Source organism: Mobula birostris, chromosome 1 (genome assembly GCF_030028105.1).
Source record: "Mobula birostris isolate sMobBir1 chromosome 1, sMobBir1.hap1, whole genome shotgun sequence".
Taxonomy (NCBI): Eukaryota; Metazoa; Chordata; class Chondrichthyes; order Myliobatiformes; family Myliobatidae; genus Mobula; species Mobula birostris.
Genome location: NC_092370.1, coordinates 215224359 through 215244367, shown reverse-complemented (window position 1 = coordinate 215244367; position 20009 = coordinate 215224359). Strand labels below are relative to the sequence as shown.

General features: G+C 42.7%; 2 protein-coding genes across 3 annotated transcripts in view; both read left to right on the top strand.

Annotated features, from left to right (window-relative positions):
• The window catches only part of prpf39 (PRP39 pre-mRNA processing factor 39 homolog (yeast)), a 37876-nt gene extending 37347 nt beyond the window's left edge, over positions 1-529 (top strand). For both annotated transcript variants that reach the window (XM_072271056.1, XM_072271066.1), the window contains exon 14: positions 54-529. In XM_072271056.1, coding sequence (XP_072127157.1) covers positions 54-110 — 57 coding nt within the window. In that variant the 3' untranslated portion in view covers positions 111-529. The remainder of the gene's footprint in view (positions 1-53) is intronic.
• A 16210-nt stretch (positions 530-16739) lies between these two features.
• Positions 16740-19722, top strand: faua (FAU ubiquitin like and ribosomal protein S30 fusion a). The gene is made up of 5 exons (XM_072271042.1): positions 16740-16848; positions 17859-17940; positions 18162-18306; positions 19037-19092; positions 19454-19722. The coding sequence occupies exons 2-5, from the start codon at positions 17866-17868 to the stop codon at positions 19577-19579; spliced, it is 402 nt and encodes a 133-aa protein (XP_072127143.1). The 5' UTR covers positions 16740-16848; positions 17859-17865; the 3' UTR covers positions 19580-19722.
• Positions 19723-20009: the final 287 nt, after the last annotated feature.

The window sequence follows — 20009 nt, the reverse complement described above, 5'->3', positions numbered from 1 at the left end:
TACAAATTACTGTTGCTAAGTATTTAACCAGTATTTGTTTTCTTCTCCAACAGTACAACTATCAGACACCCTGGAACTATGGGCAGTATTATCCACCACCTTCTACATAATTTTCTGGTACTTACCATGGGCATGAAGAATTTCTCTTTTTGTTTAAGAATACTGCGTTTTAATGGATGTCACCCAAAATTGTGGAATTTTTTTTCAATGAATAAAGCTGGGGAAAATGTTTAATGAAAAATACTTGAGGTCAGGCATGGTTTGTATTCACATAAATGAATTCTCGTATCTTTTTGGAACTTTTTTTAAAATTCTCCTTTAATTTGTTAATAGGGAAAAATGTCTTTAAAGTGTTACAGAATACTACTGGTATAGTTTCTTAATTGCCAATTTTGTGCTAACGTAAATTTTTGGAAAGTTACTGAGAAAATATGTAATTAATTTCAAAGTACGCTAGTGTACTTGTAATTCTAAGAGGTTAACTTCAAAGAAGTATTTTTTTTGGATTAAATTAAAGTATCATTGCATATCTGGGAGTCTTGACTTTTCATGCATAAGTGTCAGTTGTTTCGTGAATGTTATTAGTCATCTTAAACTTAGTAAGCAATGGGATATTGCAGATATTTCCTAACTACAAACCCCATTTCCAGATAAGTTGGGATATTTTCCAAAATGCAATAAAAACAAACATCTGTGATATGTTAATTCATGTGAACGTTTATTTAACTGACAAAAGTACAAAGAAAAGACTTTCAATAATTTTACTGACCAACTTAATTGTATTTTGTAAACATACACAAATTTAGCATTTGATGGCTGCAACACACTCAACAAAAGTTGGGACAGAGTTAAAATAAGATTGAAAAGTGCACAGAATGTTCAAGTAACACCAGTTTGGAAGACTCCACATTAAGCAGGCAAATTGGTAGCAGGTGAGGTATCATGACTGGGTATAAAAGTAGCATCCATCAAAGGCTCAGTCTTTGCAAGCAAGGATGGGTCGTGGCTCACCCCTTTGTGCCAAAATTCGTGAGAGGATTGTTAGTTCAAAAGGAACATTCCTCAACACAAGATTGCAGAGAATTTAGGTCTTTCAACATCTACAGTACATAATATTGTGAAAAGATTCAGAGAATTCAGAGACATCTCAGTGCGTAAAGGGCCAGGTTGGAAACCGCTGTTGAATGCGCGTGATCTTCGAGCCCTCAGGCAGCACTGCCTAAGAAACCGTCATGCTACTGTGACAATTATAGCCACCTGGGCTCGGGAGTACTTTGGAAAACCATTGTCACTCAACACAGTCTGTCGCTGCATCCAGAAATGCAACTTGAAACTGTATTACGTAAAGAGGAAGCCATACATCAACTCTATGCAGAAACGCCGGTGAGTTCTCTGGGCCCGAGCTCATCTCAGATGGACTGAAAGACTGTGGAACCACGTGCTGTGGTCAGATGAGTCCACATTTCAGCTAGTTTTCAGAAAAAATGGGCGTCGAGTTCTCCGTGCCAAAGTTGAAAATGACCATCCAGATTGTTATCAGCGAAAGGTGCAAAAGCCAGCATCTGTGATGGTATGGGGGTGCATCAGTGCCCACCGCATGGGTGAGTTGCATGTATGTGAAGGTACCATTGACTCAGGCGTATATTAGGATTTGAGAGAGACATATGTTGTCATCAAGGCGATGTCTCTTCCTGGGACGTCCATGCTTATTTCAGCTGGGCAATGCCAGACCACATTCTGCGTGGGCTACAACAGCGTGGCTTTGTAGACACAGTGTGTGTGCTTGACTGGCCTGCTGCCAGTCCAGATCTATCTCCTATTGAAAATGTATGGCGCATCATGAAGAGGAGAATCAGACAACGGAGACCACGGACTGTTGAGCAGCTGAAGTCTTATATCAAGCAAGAATGGACAAAATTTCCAATTGCAAATCTACTACAATTAGTATCCTCAGTTCCAAAATGATTAAAAAGTGTTATTAACAGGAAAGGTGATGTAACACAATGGTAAATATGCCTCTGTCCCAACTTTTGTTGAGTGTGTTGCAACCATCAAATTCTAAATTTGTGTATGTTTACAAAATATAATTAAGTTGGTCAGTAAAAGCGATTGAAAATCTTTTCTTTGTACTTCTGTCAGTTAAATAAAGGTTCACGTGAATTAACTTATCACAGATTTTTGTTTTTATTGCATTTTGGAAAATATCCCAACTTTGCTGGAAATGGGGTTTGTACTTTAGACTACTTTGTTCAAAATTAAACATTGTTTTTGTAAGAGCAGTTCAATGCAATTTTCAGATCAGTTTCTATTAAAGGGATTTCTAATAGCTATAATCTGCTAGCAGTATCATAAAATGTTCATACAAATGTGCCATTTTAAGTCCCAGTATAATAAATTTATGGTGAACACTAGAATTTTTTTTTCTTAGTCTTAGGGTGTCAGGTGAACAATAGTTACCATGGATTGTCAGGAACAAAACAGGGTAAGCCTGTGAATTTAAGGGAATTATTTTTGGGGTAGAGAAGGTCACTCTGTTCTAGAAGAATGCAATTATTTGAATCAAATGGCTTTCCTTAATGGAAATTGGTTGTATTACTATATCAATATTATATTTGATGTTCAAAGTAAATTTATTATCAAAGTACATATATTGTATGTCACCATATCCAGCCCTGAGGTTTGTTTTCTTGTGGATATATTCAGAAAATTCAAGAAACATAAAATCAATGAAAGACTACACCCGACTGGCTGAACAAACAACCAATGTGCAAATCTGCAATTACAAAAGAAAAAATAATAAATAAGCAATAAATATTGAGAATGTAAGATGAAGAATCCTTACAAGTGAGTTCATTAGTTGTGGGAACAGTTCGGTGATGGGAGGAGTGAAGTTATCCCCACTAGTTCAGGAGCCTGAGAGTTGTAGGGTAATAACTGTTTATGCACCTGGTTGGTGTGGGTCCTGAGGTTCCTGTACCACCTTCCTGATGGCTGCATCGAGAAGAGAACATGGCCAGGGTGGTGGGGGTCCTTGATGGATGCTGCTTTCCTGCGACAGCGCTCAGTGTAGATGTGCTCACTGGTAGGGAAGGCCTTACCTTTGATGGAATGGGCTGTATCCACTAATTTTTGAAGGCTTTTCCATTCAAGGGCATTGGTGATTCCTTACCAGGATGTGATACAGTCAGTTGCCACACATCTATCAAAGTTTGTCAGTTTTGTATATCATGCCAAATCTTTGCAAACTTCCAAGTAGAGATGCTGCTGTGCTTTCTTCTTAATTGCACTTGCATGCTCAGACCAGGACAAATCCCCTGAAATGATAGTGCTGATAAATTTAAAGTTGCTGGCTCGCTTCACTTCTGATCCCCCAATGAGAACTGGCTCATAGACCTCCTGTTTCCTCCTCCTGAGGTCAATAACCAGCTCCTTGGTCTTACTGACGTTGAGTGAAAGGTAGTTGTTGTGGCACCACTCAGCCAGATTTTCAGTCTCCCTCCTACATGCTGATTTGTCACCACCTTTGATTCAGCCAACAACAGTATTGGCATTGGAGCTGTGCCCAACCTCTCAGTCAAAAGTATAAAGCAAGTAGAGCAGAAGCTGTACCTGTGGAGATGTGTTGCCAACCCAAACTCTCTCGTGTCTGCAAGTTAGCAAATCTAGGGTCCAGTTGCACAGGAAAGTAATAAGGAAAAGGTCTTAAAGTAACTTGGTGAAATTTGTTCCATTGTGGCATGCTTAAGCCAAAGCAAAAGTAACCCTACAATTGTTAAGAGAAAGTTCAGTCCAAAATTTCCCTGTAAAGAAGGTCAGCTGAAAATTGGTTACAGCACACAAGAGAAAAGTTGTAAATCATAGTTCTTCAGGTTATGATTCCTGTGAACTCATTTAATATACACTTCTTTGCAATAGTTTTTTTTACTGATGAAAACTATTCTTTCGTCCTTATTACCTCTTAGTAGTTGAAGCCCAGGATTATTATGTGTTTTATTAATTAATGAAGCCATCTAAACATTACAATTTGAAATATACAAGTGAATTTAGTCCTTTTTAGAATTAATCTTTTAGGCAGGAAAAACATCCATTTTATAACATCTCTATTTGACCTTCCATTTTCTAAATCTGTTTTCTTTGCAACTGTACACCATGTTAACACTGCTGAGTGGTGCAAAAATAAATCCTTTTTTAAAAAAAATAAAATTTGTGATTCTGATTCTTGTAATAAATAACTATGTATAGCAGGATACTACATGGCAAGAGTGAGCAGTCAGTTTTAATTCAAATAGCATCTTTGAAGCTTAAGTTTAGATAGTCTTATCAGTTGAAAGGGGGAAAAAGCCAGAATAAGGAAGGAGTACAAGCTGGAAGGTGATGGGGTATCCAGGTGTGAAGGAAGACAGGTAAGAGGGAGATGATGTGGAAAAACTGGAAGGCAATAGTGGGGAAAAAGTAGAAGTGTTAATTCTCTTTTCAAGAGTTACTCCAGCACTAAATATGGTTGTACACAACAGAAATTCTGCAGATGCTGGAAATTCAAGCAACACACATCAAAGTTGCTGGTGAACGCAGCAGGCCAGGCAGCATCTCTAGGAAGAGGTACAGTCGACGTTTCAGGCCAAGACCCTTCGTCAGGACTAACTGAAGGAAGAGTTAGTAAGAGATTTGAAAGGGGGAGGGGGAGGGGGAGATCCAAAATGATAGGAGAAGACAGGAGGGGGAGGGATGGAGCCAAGAGCTGGACAGGTGATTGGCAAAGGGGATATGAGAGGATCATGGGACAGGAGGCCCAGGGAGAAAGACAAGGGGGGGGGGAACCCAGAGGATGGGCAAGGGGTATAGTCAGAGGGAGAAAAAGGACAGTGAGAGAAAGAATGTGTATAAAAATAAATAACGGATGGGGTACGAGGGGGAGGTGGGTCATTAGCGGAAGTTAGAGAAGTCGATGTTCATGCCATCAGGTTGGAGGCTACTCAGAGGGAATATAAGGTGTTGTTCCTCCAACCTGAGTGTGGCTTCATCTTTACAGTAGAGGAGGCTGTGGATAGCCATGTCAGAATGGGAATGGGATGTGGAATTAAAATGTGTGGCCACTGGGAGATCCTGCTTTCTCTGGTGGACAGAGCGTAGGTGTTCAGCAAAGCGGTCTCCCAGTCTGCGTCAGGTCTCGCCAATATATAGAAGGCCACATTGGGAGCACCGGACGCAGTATATCACCCCAGCCGACTCACAGGTGAAGTGTCGCCTCACCTGGAAGGACTGTCTGGGGCCCTGAATGGTGGTAAGGGAGGAAGTGCAAGGGCATGTGTAGCACTTGTTCTGGTTACAAGGATAAGTGCCAGGAGGGAGATCAGTGGGGAGGGATGGGGGGGGGACGAATGGACAAGGGAGTCACGTAGGGAGCGATCCCTGCGGAAAGCAGAGCGAGCGGGGGAGGAAAAGATGTGCTTAGTGGTGGGATCCCGTTGGAGGTGGGGGAAGTTACGGAGAATAATATGTTGGACCCGGAGGCTGGTGGGGTGGTAGGTGAGGACCAGGGGAACCCTATTCCTAGTGGGGTGGCGGGAGGATGGAGTGAGAGCAGATGTGCGTGAAATGGGGGAGATGCGTTTGAGAGCAGAGTTGATAGTGGAGGACAAAAGGAGGACATCTCCCTCGTCCTGGAATGAAAAGCCTCATCCTGAGAGCAGATGTGGCGGAGATGGAGGAATTGCGAGAAGGGGATGGCATTTTTGCAAGCGACAGGGTGAGAAGAGGAATAGTCCAGATAGCTGTGAGAGTCAGTAGGCTTATAGAAGACATCAGTGGATAAGCTGTCTCCAGAGACAGAGACAGAAAGATCTAGAAAGGGGAGGGAGGTGTCAGAAATGGACCAGGTAAACTTGAGGGCAGGGTGAAAGTTGGAGGCAAAGTTAATACAGTCAACGAGCTCAGCATGCGTGCAGGAAGCAGCGCCAATGCAGTCGTCGATGTAGCGAAGGAAAAGTGGGGGACAGATGCCAGAATAGGCACGGAACATAGATTGTTCCACAAAGCCAACAAAAAGGCAGGCATGCCCATAGCTACACCTTTAGTTTGGAGGAAGTGGGAGGACCCAAAGGAGAAATTATTAGGAGTAAGGACTAATTCCGCTAGATGGAGCAGAGTGATGGTAGAGGGGAACTGATTAGGTCTGGAATCCAAAAAGAAGCGTAGAGCTTTGAGACCTTCCTGATGGGGGATGGAAGTATATAGGGACTGGACATCCATAGTAAAAATAAAGCGGTGGGGGCCAGGGAACTTAAAATCATAGAAAAGTTTAAGAGCGTGAGAGGTGTCACGAACATAGGTAGGAAGGGATTGAACAAGGGGAGATAAAACAGTGTTGAGGTACGCAGAAACGAGTTCGGTGGGGCATGAGCAAGCTGAGACAATAGGTCTGCCAGAACAGGCAGGTTTGTGGATCTTGGGTAGGAGGTCGAAACGGGAAGTGCGAGGTGTGGGAACTATAAGGTTGGTAGCAGTGGATGGGAGATCCCCTGAGTGGATAAAGTCGGTGATGGTGTGGGAGACAATGGCCTGGTGCTCCTTAGTGGGGTCACGATCGAGGGGTAAATAAGAGGAGGTATCCGCGAGTTGTCGCTGTGCCTCGGCAACGTAGAGGTCAGTGCACCAGACTACAACAGCACCCCCCTTATCGGCAGGTTTAATAATAAGGTTAGGATTAGTTTCTTAGGGAGTGGAGAGCAGAGTGTTCTGAAGGAGTGAGGTTGGAATGGGAAGAAGGTGCGGTGAAGTCGGGACGGTTGATGTCCCGTCGGCAGTTAGCGATAAAGAGATCCAGAGCAGGCAGAAGACCAGAGCGGGGTGTCCATGAAGAAGAGGAGGGTTGAAGACGGGAGAAGGGGTCATCGGTGGGGGTGGAAGAGTCCTTGCCAAAGAAGTAGGCTCGGAGACGGAGACGGCGGAAGAAGATTTCCGCATCATGGCGAACAGGGAACTCACTGAGATGTGGGCGAAGGAAGAAAAAGGTGAGGCCCCTACTGAGGACAGTTGAAGGTCGGAGGGGATGGTAAAGACCCGGCATGGTTGAGAGCTGGGATCAGGGGGGAGGGGGGAGGCTAGGGGTGTCAATGAGGTGAGAGGAAGATGGAGCCTCTGAGTACCCAGGAGCTGACGATGGGATCTGAAGGAGACGGGATCGCAGGGTATTGGTGGGGGAAGGGGAGACGGGAGTCACGATAGCAGCACATAAAGACCCGGGCTGGGGTTCAAGGCTGGCGTCGCAGTTGGTGGTTGCGCAATCGCTGTGGTGTCCATGGTCGTTGCTGGAGTCCGGGTTTTGAATATGCCCTGAAGTGTTGGAGCCGGTGAGATCAATGGCAAAGGCAATCTGAAGTTCATGCCTGCTAGTTTCAGGGCCGGCAGGCTCTGGAGTCCGTAAATGTAGGATCTTGCAATCTTTGCCTAACATGACAAAGTCAAATAAACGGCGATTGCAGGCATGGATCCGACGGAGGATGAAATAACGGGTAGGACCATTACAGACGGCGAAGAAAGTGTCCCGAAGGTGTGGAAGGGTCTGGGATAGGGACACCAAATACCTCCTCATGGCGGAGAGAGTCGCCTTCAGAGTTTGACGGAAGAAGCGACGAGAGGCAGAGTCAATAAAATCTGAGTACCTGGGATCCTCAGAAGGTCAAAATTGAGAGGCTCGGAAACGAATCCTAAAGCCAACTGGAGTAAGTTGGCGGCGGAGGCACGTTCCAAGAAAGGATATATGGCTGTGATAGCGAGTCAGAGTCAAAATGTGGTCAAAAAGTTGAAGAGCCGAAGAAATTACAGATGGGGAGCAGTGAGGGATGGTTTCACTGAACTCCCGTCGAAGTGAGGATCTAAACTTCTTCGGTGTAGGCATCACCGGAAGAGGCTTCACAGTAGTGAATTTTAAAAACGCAAACAACAGGAATTCTGCTGATGCTGGAAATTCAAGCAATACACATCGAAGTTCCTGGTGAACGCAGCAGGCCAGGCAGCATCTCTAGGAAGAGGTACAGTCGACGTTTCAGGCCGAGACCCTTCGTCAGGACTAACTGAAATAAGAGCTAGTAAGAGATTTGAAAGTGGGAGGGGGAGGGGGATCCAAAATGATAGGAGAAGACAGGAGGGGGAGGGATGGAGCCAAGAGCTGGACAGGTGATTGGCAAAGGGGATATGAGAGGATCATGGGACAGGAGGCCCAGGGAGAAAGACAAGGTGGGGGGGACCCAGGGGATGGGCAAGGGGTATAGTCAGAGGGACAGAGGGAGAAAAAGGAGAATGCGAGAAAGAATGTGTGTATAAAAATAAATAACGGATGGGGTACGAGGGGGAGGTGGGGCATTAGCGGAAGTTAGAGAATATGGTTGTCTTAACTCTGTTATTAAATGCATAGTGTTGTTTGGACCATGTGATCAATAGTACAAATGCTAGGTCTTTGGTAGAGCTATCCAATATTTCCGCTCCCCTATTTTGTCCTGTAGCTCCACATTCTATTATTCTTGTATTGCATCAGATTCAATTAGCAAACACCATAAATCTGGAATGCAAATTTCCTCTTCCTTCCCCTTCCTGCTTTTCTCCTTTCCCATTCCCTATTCTGGCTCCTTTCTTACCCCTTCTCTTCACGTTCCCCTAGTGCCTCTTTTTTTCCTCTCTTGCTTCACTTTCCCCTCCTTCCAGATTCCTTCTTCAGCCCTTTTTCCAACTACTTCCATTTTTTTCACTTCAGTCGCACTCCCCTTCCTACCTACCTTCCCCATCACCTGACTTCACCTATCACCTTCCAGCTTGTACTCCTTCCCCTCCCCCTAATTTCTTATTCTGGCCTCCTCCTCTTTCCTTAAAAGTCCTGAAGAAAGGATCCTCGTCCGAAGCCTCAGCTCTTTACTCCTCTCCATAGTTTGACCTGCTGAGTTCTTTCAGCATTTGGTTTGTGCTACTATGGATTTCCAGCATCTGCAGAATATCTTGTGTTTATGATTATCCTGTGAAAATTATTCTTTTAGTTGCTAATTGTTTGGCAGTTACCAACAATTTCTGCATTTATTACTTAATTTTTGAAAGCAGCTTGTACATCTTTATTGTGATTATCATTTTAAACAGTGAAATGTTCACACAAGCATCCCCAGGTTGGCATTCGGGCTTGTCTTCCACGAATGTTCATGGTAAAGGCTCCTATGCATTGTTGAAATAAATCTCTTGCTTTGTATTATAGTAATATCTACTTCCTCTCAATTCCCTCAAGAACAATCCACATGCAAGCATTCAATTAATTTATTTTGCTAGAAATTTATCCACTTCAAATGTCTTTTTATTGTGCTGCTTGACCATGTAGAGTATTTCCAACATTTTCTGTTTTTAGATGTGCAGAACCTACATAATTTTGCTTTAAGATGTCTTTAGATTTTTTTTGCAATTTATTTTTCTTTAGGTATTTAAAAGTATTTAACTTTTCCTGGATTTATTATATATCCTATTGTAAAATAAAATCATTTTAAACTTTTCTACTGTTGATTTCCCTTTGATTTACTCCATTCTTCATTTCCTTTCCCAATGAGCATCCTCAAATAAACTCAATGCCTTCTTCACATTGCTATCATCAGGGAGGAGGTACACACTCAACCTTTCAGGAAAAGTTTCTTCTCTGCCATCATATTTCTGAACAGACATTGAATGCATGAACACTACCTCACTACTTTATCTACTTCTTTTTCTCTTTTGCACTAATTTAATTTATATATATTTATATACACACACAAACTCTCTCTCTTTAATTTACAGTTTTTATGTATTGCAATGTTCTGCTGTCTCACCTCTGCATCAGATGGTCATGGCTAGGTATAAAGGAAATGAATTTCCCTGGATACTTGTACTTGTCCATTCTAACATTTTTGGTAGAAACAAAAATTTGGGGAAATGCACCTCATTCTAAACAATCTAGCCTTGACTATACCTCTTCCCAGCCTGTCTTCTGGGGGGAAAGATTCCCTTTTCTCAGTTCCTTTATTGCTACTGCATCTGTTTCCTACATGAACATTTCCTTTCCAGTACATCAGAGATGTCAATGTCCTTCAAATCCTCTTGTCCTTACCTATCATCCAACACATTCTCCACAACTTCTGTTAATTTCAGTGGGGCATTGCTACCAAATACATCCTTAACTCTTTCTCTGTCTTCCCCCCCACCCCATTCTCCACTTTCCACATGGATCGTTCTGCCTGAGAATTGTTCATCCATTTGTCCCTTCCCACTAATTTTACAGGCACTGAGCCCTGCAAGTGCAAAAAGTGCTAAACTTAATCATTCATCTCCTCCCTCAATTCCATTCAGGGTCCTGAACAGTCCTTCCAGGTAAGTGATCTACTATATCTATTGCTCCCAATGCGGCCTCCATTGGTGAGACACAATGTAGACTGGGGATTGCTCTATCCACAAAAAACAGGATTTCCCGGTGGCCAACCATTTTAATTCTAAACTTTATTTCCATTCTGATATGTCAGTCCGTGGCCACCTCTTCTGCCACAATGAGGCCACTCTCAGGTTGGAGGAGCAACACCTCAAATTCCATCTGGGTAGCCTCCAGCCTGATGGCATGAGCATCAATTTCTTCAACTTTCAGTAATTCCACCCCCCCCCTCAGTTCTCCACCTTCACAAACTCCCACAAACCCCAGTGGCCTTGTGATTCAAGTCTCTGATCCTGATGTGAGAGAATCATTCAGAAGTGTGCACCCATGGAAGGCATCTGGTACTCAACTGGCTAGAGTGTTTACTGATATCTTTAACCTCTTGTTTTGATAATCTGAGGTACCCACCTGCATCAAGCAGGCTTCAATTATACCAGTGCCCAAGAAGAATGTGGCAAACTGCCCCAGTGACCATTGTCCAGTGGTATTAACAGCATATACACAATTATGAAGTGCTTTGAGTGGTTGGTGATGGGAAATATCAACTCCTTCCTCAGCAGCAACTTGGATCCACTACAATTGGTCTACAATCACAGCAGGTCAACAGAAGATGCCATTTCATTGGTTCCTCACTCGACTCTGGAACATCTGGACAGTGAAGATGCACACTCTCATTTCCCCAAAACTAATCAATAAGCCTCAAGACATTGGCCTCAATACCTCCTTGTGCAACTGGATCCTCGATTTCCTACTTGCAGACCCCAGTCAGTTCAGATTGGCAACAACGATTCCTCCACAATTACCCATCGGCACTGGTTCACCACAAGGCTTTGTGCTTAGCTCCCTGCTCTACTCGCTTTGTACTTACGACTGTGAGGGTAAGCACAGCTCCAGTGTCATTTCCCCAAACCCTTGAGTCAAACCATAGCTTACAAAACATAAAATTATCCATAAAATAAAAACAAACATGGCAGAAATAAATATCAATATAATAACCAAGGTGTGTCTATTAGACCTCTAATAACAGAAAAGATTACAATTCAGATTACAATACAACCACTACATTCACCACTATTCCCCACCCCCCAGGAAACCTAAATAATTGCCCCATTTTTGTGTATAGATGTCGTAGCAACTTGTGGGGGTTGCTGTGTAGAACCAAAAGTTGTGCGTAGTAAATGACGCAGTTGAAGATATCTCCAAAAGTGTGACCTAGAAATACACTGCTGGGTTAATTGACTAAAAGATTTTAAACTATCACCATTATAAAGGTCTCCCAATTTAATTATGCCTTTCCCTTGCCATTCCCTCCAGAAGAAAGGGGATTTATCAATACACAACTTTGGATTCATCCAGATACTCGAGGCTTCATTCAAATATGGATTAAATTTAAATAATATGGCTATTTCATTCCAGAACAAATTGATATGTGATATAATTGGGTGAGACCTTGCCTCAGGAGGTAACTTGATAGACAAACATTGTAATGGAGTGATGGGAGGAACAGCAGAACACTCAATATGATACCAAGGAGGTGCTCTCTCCGGAGGGAGAGACCAATGTGCTAAATGTTTAAGAGTAAAGGCATAGTAATAGTATATTAACTTTGGCAAACCTAAGCCCCCCCTTTCAACTGGCAATTGTAATTTGTTAAAGTTTAAACGTGGACGTTTACCATTCCAAATAAAGGCCTTAGCTATTTTATCAACTTACTTAAAATATGTTATTGGGATTTGAACTGGTAACAATTGGAACAGAGAATTAATCTTTGGAATACTATTCATCTTCAAGGCATTCACTTTTCCCGACATTGACAAATACAATGATGACCATCTGTCTACATCACATGAAATTCTCTGCAATAATGGATCAAAATTTACCTTTACTGAATCGTTCAGTTGAGGGGGAAAATTAATACCTAAATATCGTATACCCTTCCTTGGCCGGTGAAATTGGCCTGGGTAAAAAAACAGATGCAGGGCAATATGCAGTCAACGGTAGTGCTTCTGATTTTGTCCAATTAACCTTGAGAATCTAGAGTAAGACTTTATAACGTTAAACAGACATGGCACTGACCGACTAGGGTCCGACACAAATAATAAAATACCATCCGCATAAAGCATCAGTTTATGAACCTGACCTCCCACAGATATCCCTATAAAGTTCTCATTCTCTCTGATAGCTGCTGCCAGGGGCTCCAAAGCTAAACAGAACAACATTGGGGAAAGTGGGGAACCCTGTCGGGTACACCTTCTGATAGAGACGTAAGGTGAAATGTAACCACTAGTTTGAACCGCTGCTTTGGGGTTATTATATAACAGTCTAATCCATCTTAAAAAGATGGGTCCAAATCGAAAAAAATTGAAGAATCTTAAACAAATAGCCCCATTCCACCTGATCAAAAGCTTTTTCAGCATCGAGTGAGATAGCTGCTATAGGTAACACTCATGAAAGTTGCTGGTGAACGCAGCAGGCCAGGCAGCATCTCTAGGAAGAGGTACAGTGGACATTTCGGGCCGAGACCCTTCATCAGGACTAACTGAAAGAAGAGATAGTAAGAGATTTGAGAGGGGAAAGGAAGGGGGAGATCTGAAATGTTAAGGGAAGACAGGAGGGGGAGGGATCATAGCTGCTATAGGTGACTGATTATCAGCCACCGCCCGCATAATATTCACAAGGCGCCTGATGTTATCAGATGAGCTGCGGCCCCTGATAAATCCTACCTGGTCACTATGTATCAACCATGTTATTACCGTATCTAAACAACTTGCAAGGATCTTCGATAAAATTTTCACATCTATTGGGATTAGGGAGATTGGTCTATAATTCTTACATTCACGCGGGTCTTTACCTTCTTTCAGAATCAATGTAATTAATGCCTGTGATAAAGTAGGGGGGTAAGTTACCCCGCTCTATAGACTCATTGTACAGATTCAGCAGTAGCGGAGCTAGCTCCTCCGCATAGCATTTAAAAAATTTCGCTGTAAATCTATTTGGGCCAGGAGCTTTCCCAGTAGGTAAGGTCCTAATCACTGATATAGTTTCTTCCAATGTTATAATGGAGTCAAGGTATTGCTGTTGTTCTTTCGTCAACTTAGGTAACCCTAATGGCCTCAGAAAGCTATCAATTTCTTCCTCACTAGAGTTAGAGGTTGAGGTATATAGGTCCTTCTAAAACCCTTGAATTGCATCACAATGTCATCATTAAGTTTGTTGATGAAACCACTGTTGTTGGCTGATTCAAAGGCGGTGATGATTCAGCATATAAGGGGGAAACAAATCTAGCAGGTGCTACAACAGCCTCTCACTCAAGGTCAGCAAAACCAAAAAGCTAATGATTAACTACAGGAGGAAACCGGGGGTCCATGAGTTCTCAACAGGGGATCAGAGGGGGAGAAAATCAGTAACTTTGCAATCCTCAGCATTACCTTGGGCCCAGCACATAAGTACCATTACAGAGATGTCATAGCAGTACCTTTAGTTTCTTAGAAGTTTGTGAAGATTTCGCATATCATCTAAAGCTTCGATAAACTGCTATAGTGGAATGTATACTGACGGGATGCATTGGGGCCTGGTATAGAACTCCCACTGCCCTCGAATAGAAGACTGTACAAAAAGTAATGGATACAGCTCAGTCCTCCCCGCCATTGAACACATCTACAATGCACAGTATCACAGGAGAGCAGCATCCATCATCCAAGCCATGCTCTCTTCTCACTGCTGCCATCAGCAAAGAGATACGAGCCTTAGGTCCCACACAGCAAGGGTGAGGAACAGTTATTACTCTGCAACCATCAGGCTCTTGAACCTGAGTCCAAAACTTCACTCAACCCATCACTGAACTCATTCCACAATCTATGGACTCACTTTCAAGGACTCTACCACTCACGTCCCCAATATTTATTACATTATTATTATTTTCATCACCTTGGGCTTTCTTGTATTTGCACAATTTCAAAGTTCAAAGTAAAATTTATTATCAGAATACATACATGTCACCACATACAACCCTGAAATTCTTTTTCTCTGGGCATACTGTACTTAGCACGGCTATAGAGCATAACTGTGAACTGTAAACAGATTGTGCAAATACAGATAAATAAATAGCAATAAATAATGAGCATGAATTAATATGAGTCCTTAAATGAGTGTAGTTGTCCCCTTTTGTTCAAGAACCTGATGGTTGAGGGGGAGTAACTGTTCTTAAACCTGGTGGTTCGAGTCCTGAAGCTCTTGTACCTTCTACCTGATGGCAGCTGTGAGAAAACAGCATGGCCTGGGTGGTGAGGATCTTTGATGATGGATGCTGCTTTTCTACGGCAACGTTTCACGTAGATGTGCTCAATGGTTCGGAGGGTTTTACCCGTGATGTACTGGGCCAAATCCAGTACCTTTTGTAGGATTTTCTACTCAAAGGCATTCAATTGGCATTCCCATACCAGGCCGTAAGCAACCAGTCAATACACTTTCCACCACACATCTATAGATGCTTGCCAAGTTTTTGATGACATGCCAAATCTCTGCAGACTCCTGAGGAAGTCGAGGCACTGCTGTGCTTTCTTCGCAATATTTATGTGATGAGTCTAGGACAGATCCTCTGAGACAGTGACACCCCAAAAATTTAAAGTTACTGACCACCTCTGATCCTCTGATGATTACTGGCTCATGGGCCACTGGTTTCTCTCTCCTGAAGTCTACAATTAGTTCCTTGGTCTTGTTGACATTGAGTGAGAGGTGGTTGTCATTACACCACCCAGTCAAGTTTTCCATCTCCCTCCTGAATGCTGATTCATCACCCCCCCTTTGATGCAGCCCACAGCAGTGGTGTCGTCAGCAAACTTGTACACGGTGTTGGAGCTGTACTTAGCCACACAGTGAAAAGGGTGTAGAGCAGGGGGCTAAGTACACATTCCTGCATATTTTTCACGTTGGGTGTGTGTCCATCTGTGTACAGTTTTTCAGTCTAGTTCAAGTTTAGTTGTCATTTAACCACCCACATGAATACAGCCAGAGTAGGAGATACAGAAGCCTTCGGTCTCACACCGCTCCGTTCAGGAACAGGTATTACCCTACAACCATCAGGCTCCTGAACTGGCGTGAATAATTTCATTCACCACCACTCTGAACTGATCCTACGATCTAAAACCCACCTTCAAGGAATCTTTTTAACTTATGCTTTCAGTATTATTTTTATTTACAGAGATTGCGTTTGCACATTAGTGTTTGTCAGTCTTTATGTAGATTTTTATACAACAGAATTCTCTGTAAATGCCTACAAAATGAATCGCAAGGTAGTATATGGTAATATATACATACTTTGATAATAAATTTACTTTGACCTTTGAATCAATCAAGCAACTATACTGAGTTTCTGCTAAACTGACTTGTGATTTCAGCCTGAGTTGAGTTCCACTCTCTCTCTTCGTATCTGTGCATACGGTTATGTAACTCTCCTCACTCAGGTCTACACACGTTTCTGCTCTTGAGCACTATGTTCAAACCGTAGGGCAGAATCCATGCTTCCTATTGCCTACCACATTTATGCATCCTACTGACCGCATTGTTCTAACGAGGTTAACATGTCCTTGTAGGGGTAGATTGTGATCACCTACTTTTAAAATGTAATTCAGTAACTTGCTTTCTGTGTCTCAGAAGCATGAATTTATGCTTTTAGTCGGTTTATCTGCGATACTGGCTGAGTGGTTCTCTCTGTTAACATTCCTATTCGTCTTCTCCCTCTCAATCTGTCCCGATTATACCGACCAGAAAGTTTCTCCAGCACCTCCCCCCACACACGTATCTCCATTTGTTCCACGTATTCAAAGTTCAAAAGTTTAAAGTAGATTTATTATCAAAGTACACATATGTCAGTATATACTACCCTGAGATTCATTTTCTTGTGGATATCCAAAATTGAATACAAAGGAACACAACAGAATCAATTAAAAAACCGCACTCCCCAACTGTATATTCCTCCTCAACCCATTCTGCTATTCAAAACTAACTTTCTCTATTTCCCACTCCACTGTAAAAAATCTTTGACCAAAAGTGTTAACTCTTTTTCTCCTCAACGATGCTGCCTGATAAATGTTCCCCTTCTTTCAAATCTGATGTGTGTTGCTTGAATTTCCAGCATCTGCAGAATTCCTCGTGTTTACCCCTTCTTTCTGTATTCACTGTTCTGATAGACTTTCGCAATCCTCGGTGCACATGCGCATTGCGATCCTGTCGGTTTTCCGATTGTGGGCATGCGCATTGCGATTCTGCCGGTTGTGGACATGCGCAATGCGGTTCCGTCCACCCCCCCCCCCCCGCGGTTGTGCACATGCCGAGCTGGTGCTGTTAAATTGCGCGTGCGCGGTCGGTCTTTCTCTCTCGGCCGAAGTGACGAGTGGCTGTGTTGGAGGTGCCCCGAGGTTCCGGTGAGTTTTACAGACGACGCCGAGCTGCTCTTGGGCTCGAAGCGACTTCTTACCAGTTGAGCTATCTTCCCCTCGCGCGTTGTGTTCTGCTTGTACGAGTGCAAGGAGGCAAATGGCGCCGAGTCCGGGGCGCTACTCTGGCGCGGTATGAAGGCCCGCCCTGGGCCACCGTCCTAGGCCTCGGTCCGGGACAAGGAGAAATCGAGAGATTCTGGGCCAGAGACCCCTGCCGCGGCTGGCCAGTCTCGGGCTATCATCAGCAGGCCGGTTGTGCAGGATGGCGAGGCCACTGAGGTCTTTCGCCGGGGGTGGGGTGGTGGTGATAGTCGTCCCGAAGCGGCAATTCCTGACGCGGCCGCGGCGCCTCATACCGAGGCAAAAGAAAGGCTGGAAATCTGGAGTAACGCACAAAGCTGGCGGAACTCTGTCGAGGGAAATGAACGGGCGACGTTTCGGGTCGAGACCCTTCCTCACCCAGTCCAGTCCTGATGGGGTTTCGACTGTTTATTTCCCACCGGCTGACCTTCTGCATTTGGTGTGCGTTGATCTGCACCTACGGCTCACATGGCGACGGATTGACTTGTTGGGCCATTCAGAGATATTGGGAGCGAAATTCGGGTGCATCAAGAGTCGTAGAAAGGAAAGGATGAAAGATTACCTCTTCCCCAAAGAACATGAACAAACACGATGCTTCTTTTCCCCCTCAACCCAGTCGTTTACGTGGTTATATTTCGGGTTATTTCCATCACGGTTCACCCGCAACACAGACACAGACCTTTTAAGGCAATAGTATTAATTTTAAATTCATGGTTTTCTTGATTGAACTTATGCCACTAAATTTTTTTGGTCCCGATTCTGGATTATTGTCTTGTCTATTACACCAGTGCACCCAGGACAGTTTGAAAGATGGGAAATTGGCATTGCGTGCAATAAGAGATCTGAAATAAAAGGGTAACATGCACAGGCCATGGGGTATTATTTCTGATCAAAACTTTTCATTAACCCCACAGAACCACCATGCAGCTATTTGTACGAGCTCAAAACACCCACACACTTGATGTGACTGGGGAAGAGACAGTTGGGGAACTTAAGGTAAGCTGTTAACCTCACAGGTATGAGTCTGTTTTTGCCATTTTGATCACAATTCTTGATTGCAACAATTAGTCTTGCTTTGTGCAGATTTTCTTTTGTTGGATGTTTAGACTGATAACGAAGTTAAATTTTGGCCTGTAATAGAAAGTAATTGTTGCACATTAATTCTTGAAATGACTCAAGCTGGTATGCCCAAGAATTTATCTTAAAAACTCTTCCAGGCCCATATTGAATCATTGGAAGGTGTCTCTTCTGTTGATCAAGTTATCTTGTTGGCTGGCTCTCCCTTGGATGATGATGCTGTTATTGGACAATGTGGTATCAGTGAGCACACTACTCTGGAAGTAGTTGCTCGACTATTGGGTGGTATGTATTGTGTTGACTCAAATTTCTTTATTGTACCTACGGTCTATGCATGTGATAATGTTATAGTACTTTTGATTAAACCTTAAGAGTGTCTCAGTCCATGGTTTCCTTTTAGTTGCCTTTTCTCAACCACTGAGGCTGCATACGGGGTATTTACATCCTTTCAACTTAGTGGGCAGAAAGTTAGCTTTCCTCTTTCTACCGCTTTAAATATCTTCGATCATTTGGCTTTCATGGTCCTCCAGAGTTGCGCATTCTGTAAATCAACCATCTTTTCAGAAGTTCCTATGCATCTCAATTTTAAATGACCACTTCTATTTTTGTGACAATGTCCTTGCATTTTAGTCTCCCACTAATTTTGACATCCACCCTGTCGCTGGCCCCTTATGTTTCAGTAAGGTCATAATACCAAATCCGAAGAATAGCAATCTAGTTTCTTTAGTTGCTCCTGTAGGAAAACATCCCAGGAATTGGGTCCAGTGTATCGGTTTTGAACTGCCTCCAATGCTAGAATATCTTTTAATAAAGGAGAGTAAACAAGTGCAGTATTCTGGGTGTGGCCTTGTTCTGTACATCTAACAATCCACCTGCTTAACTAAGGACTAAATTACCATTACCTAACATATGTTGTGGATCTAGTTACCTTGGGAATAAATCTATTTAATAAGCTAGTTAGAATATTCTAAGTTGTTTACTACTAGAAATTAATGGCTTCTCTCTCTCTTGCTAGGTAAAGTTCATGGGTCCCTTGCTCGTGCTGGTAAAGTGAAGGGTCAAACACCAAAAGTAAGTTTAACTGAAGGAATGCTTGATGAAGCTGCTTTAGGGTTTGTGTGTAATGTTGGTGTATGTGTAGATTTGATATATTAGTGGGAGATTAGAAAGTTTTTTTAAAAATGAGGTTATCATTAAAAAAAATCTTTTTTTGGTTGTCTTCCTATCCTTGGTTTGGAAATGTATTCTGCATTCACTTTGTACTTCGTGTTAATTTTCTTGCAAAATACCGTCTTTGCTTGGAACAGTATATGCATGGTTCTCAGGCTGTAACTCAAAACCAGCATTCTGACATTAGAACCAAATGTAAAAGCTGATTTTGTTATAATTGCCATGAATTTCCACAAATTAATACAACCAATTATTCTTGCAGGTAGCAAAGCAAGAAAAAAGGAAAAAGAAGACTGGCCGTGCAAAGAGGCGTATGCAGTACAATCGCCGCTTTGTAAATGTTGTGCCATACTTTGGCAAGAGGAAGGGGCCAAACTCAAACTCCTAAATTTGTCATCTAAAATGCTGATAAAAGTTTAATTTTGCCTTCTGCAGATCTGATTGTATGTATTGGAGTTGATATGAAAAATCAATGAAATAGTGACTTACCTCAGGATACGCTAATAGGATTAATAAAGATTACCCCCATAATATTCTTGTCCAGTTTTATATACTTGTATATATTCATCATGTCAAAGCTTACGATGTGATTTGCTCTGTCTATATCAGTTCACTGTCCCCTCACACTGTTTCAGATGGCAATTGTTCTGATTGCAAAAACACCTTTAAATCCTGTTTAGATCCTTTAAAATATGTTGTCTGGTTATAATCACCAGTCCTAATGGAATTTCATTGTTTATTATTTATCCACATATGCCATGTAAAATTACCACTATAAAGTTCCCTTCCAATGGTAACCAGCCATGCACTATCTTTCA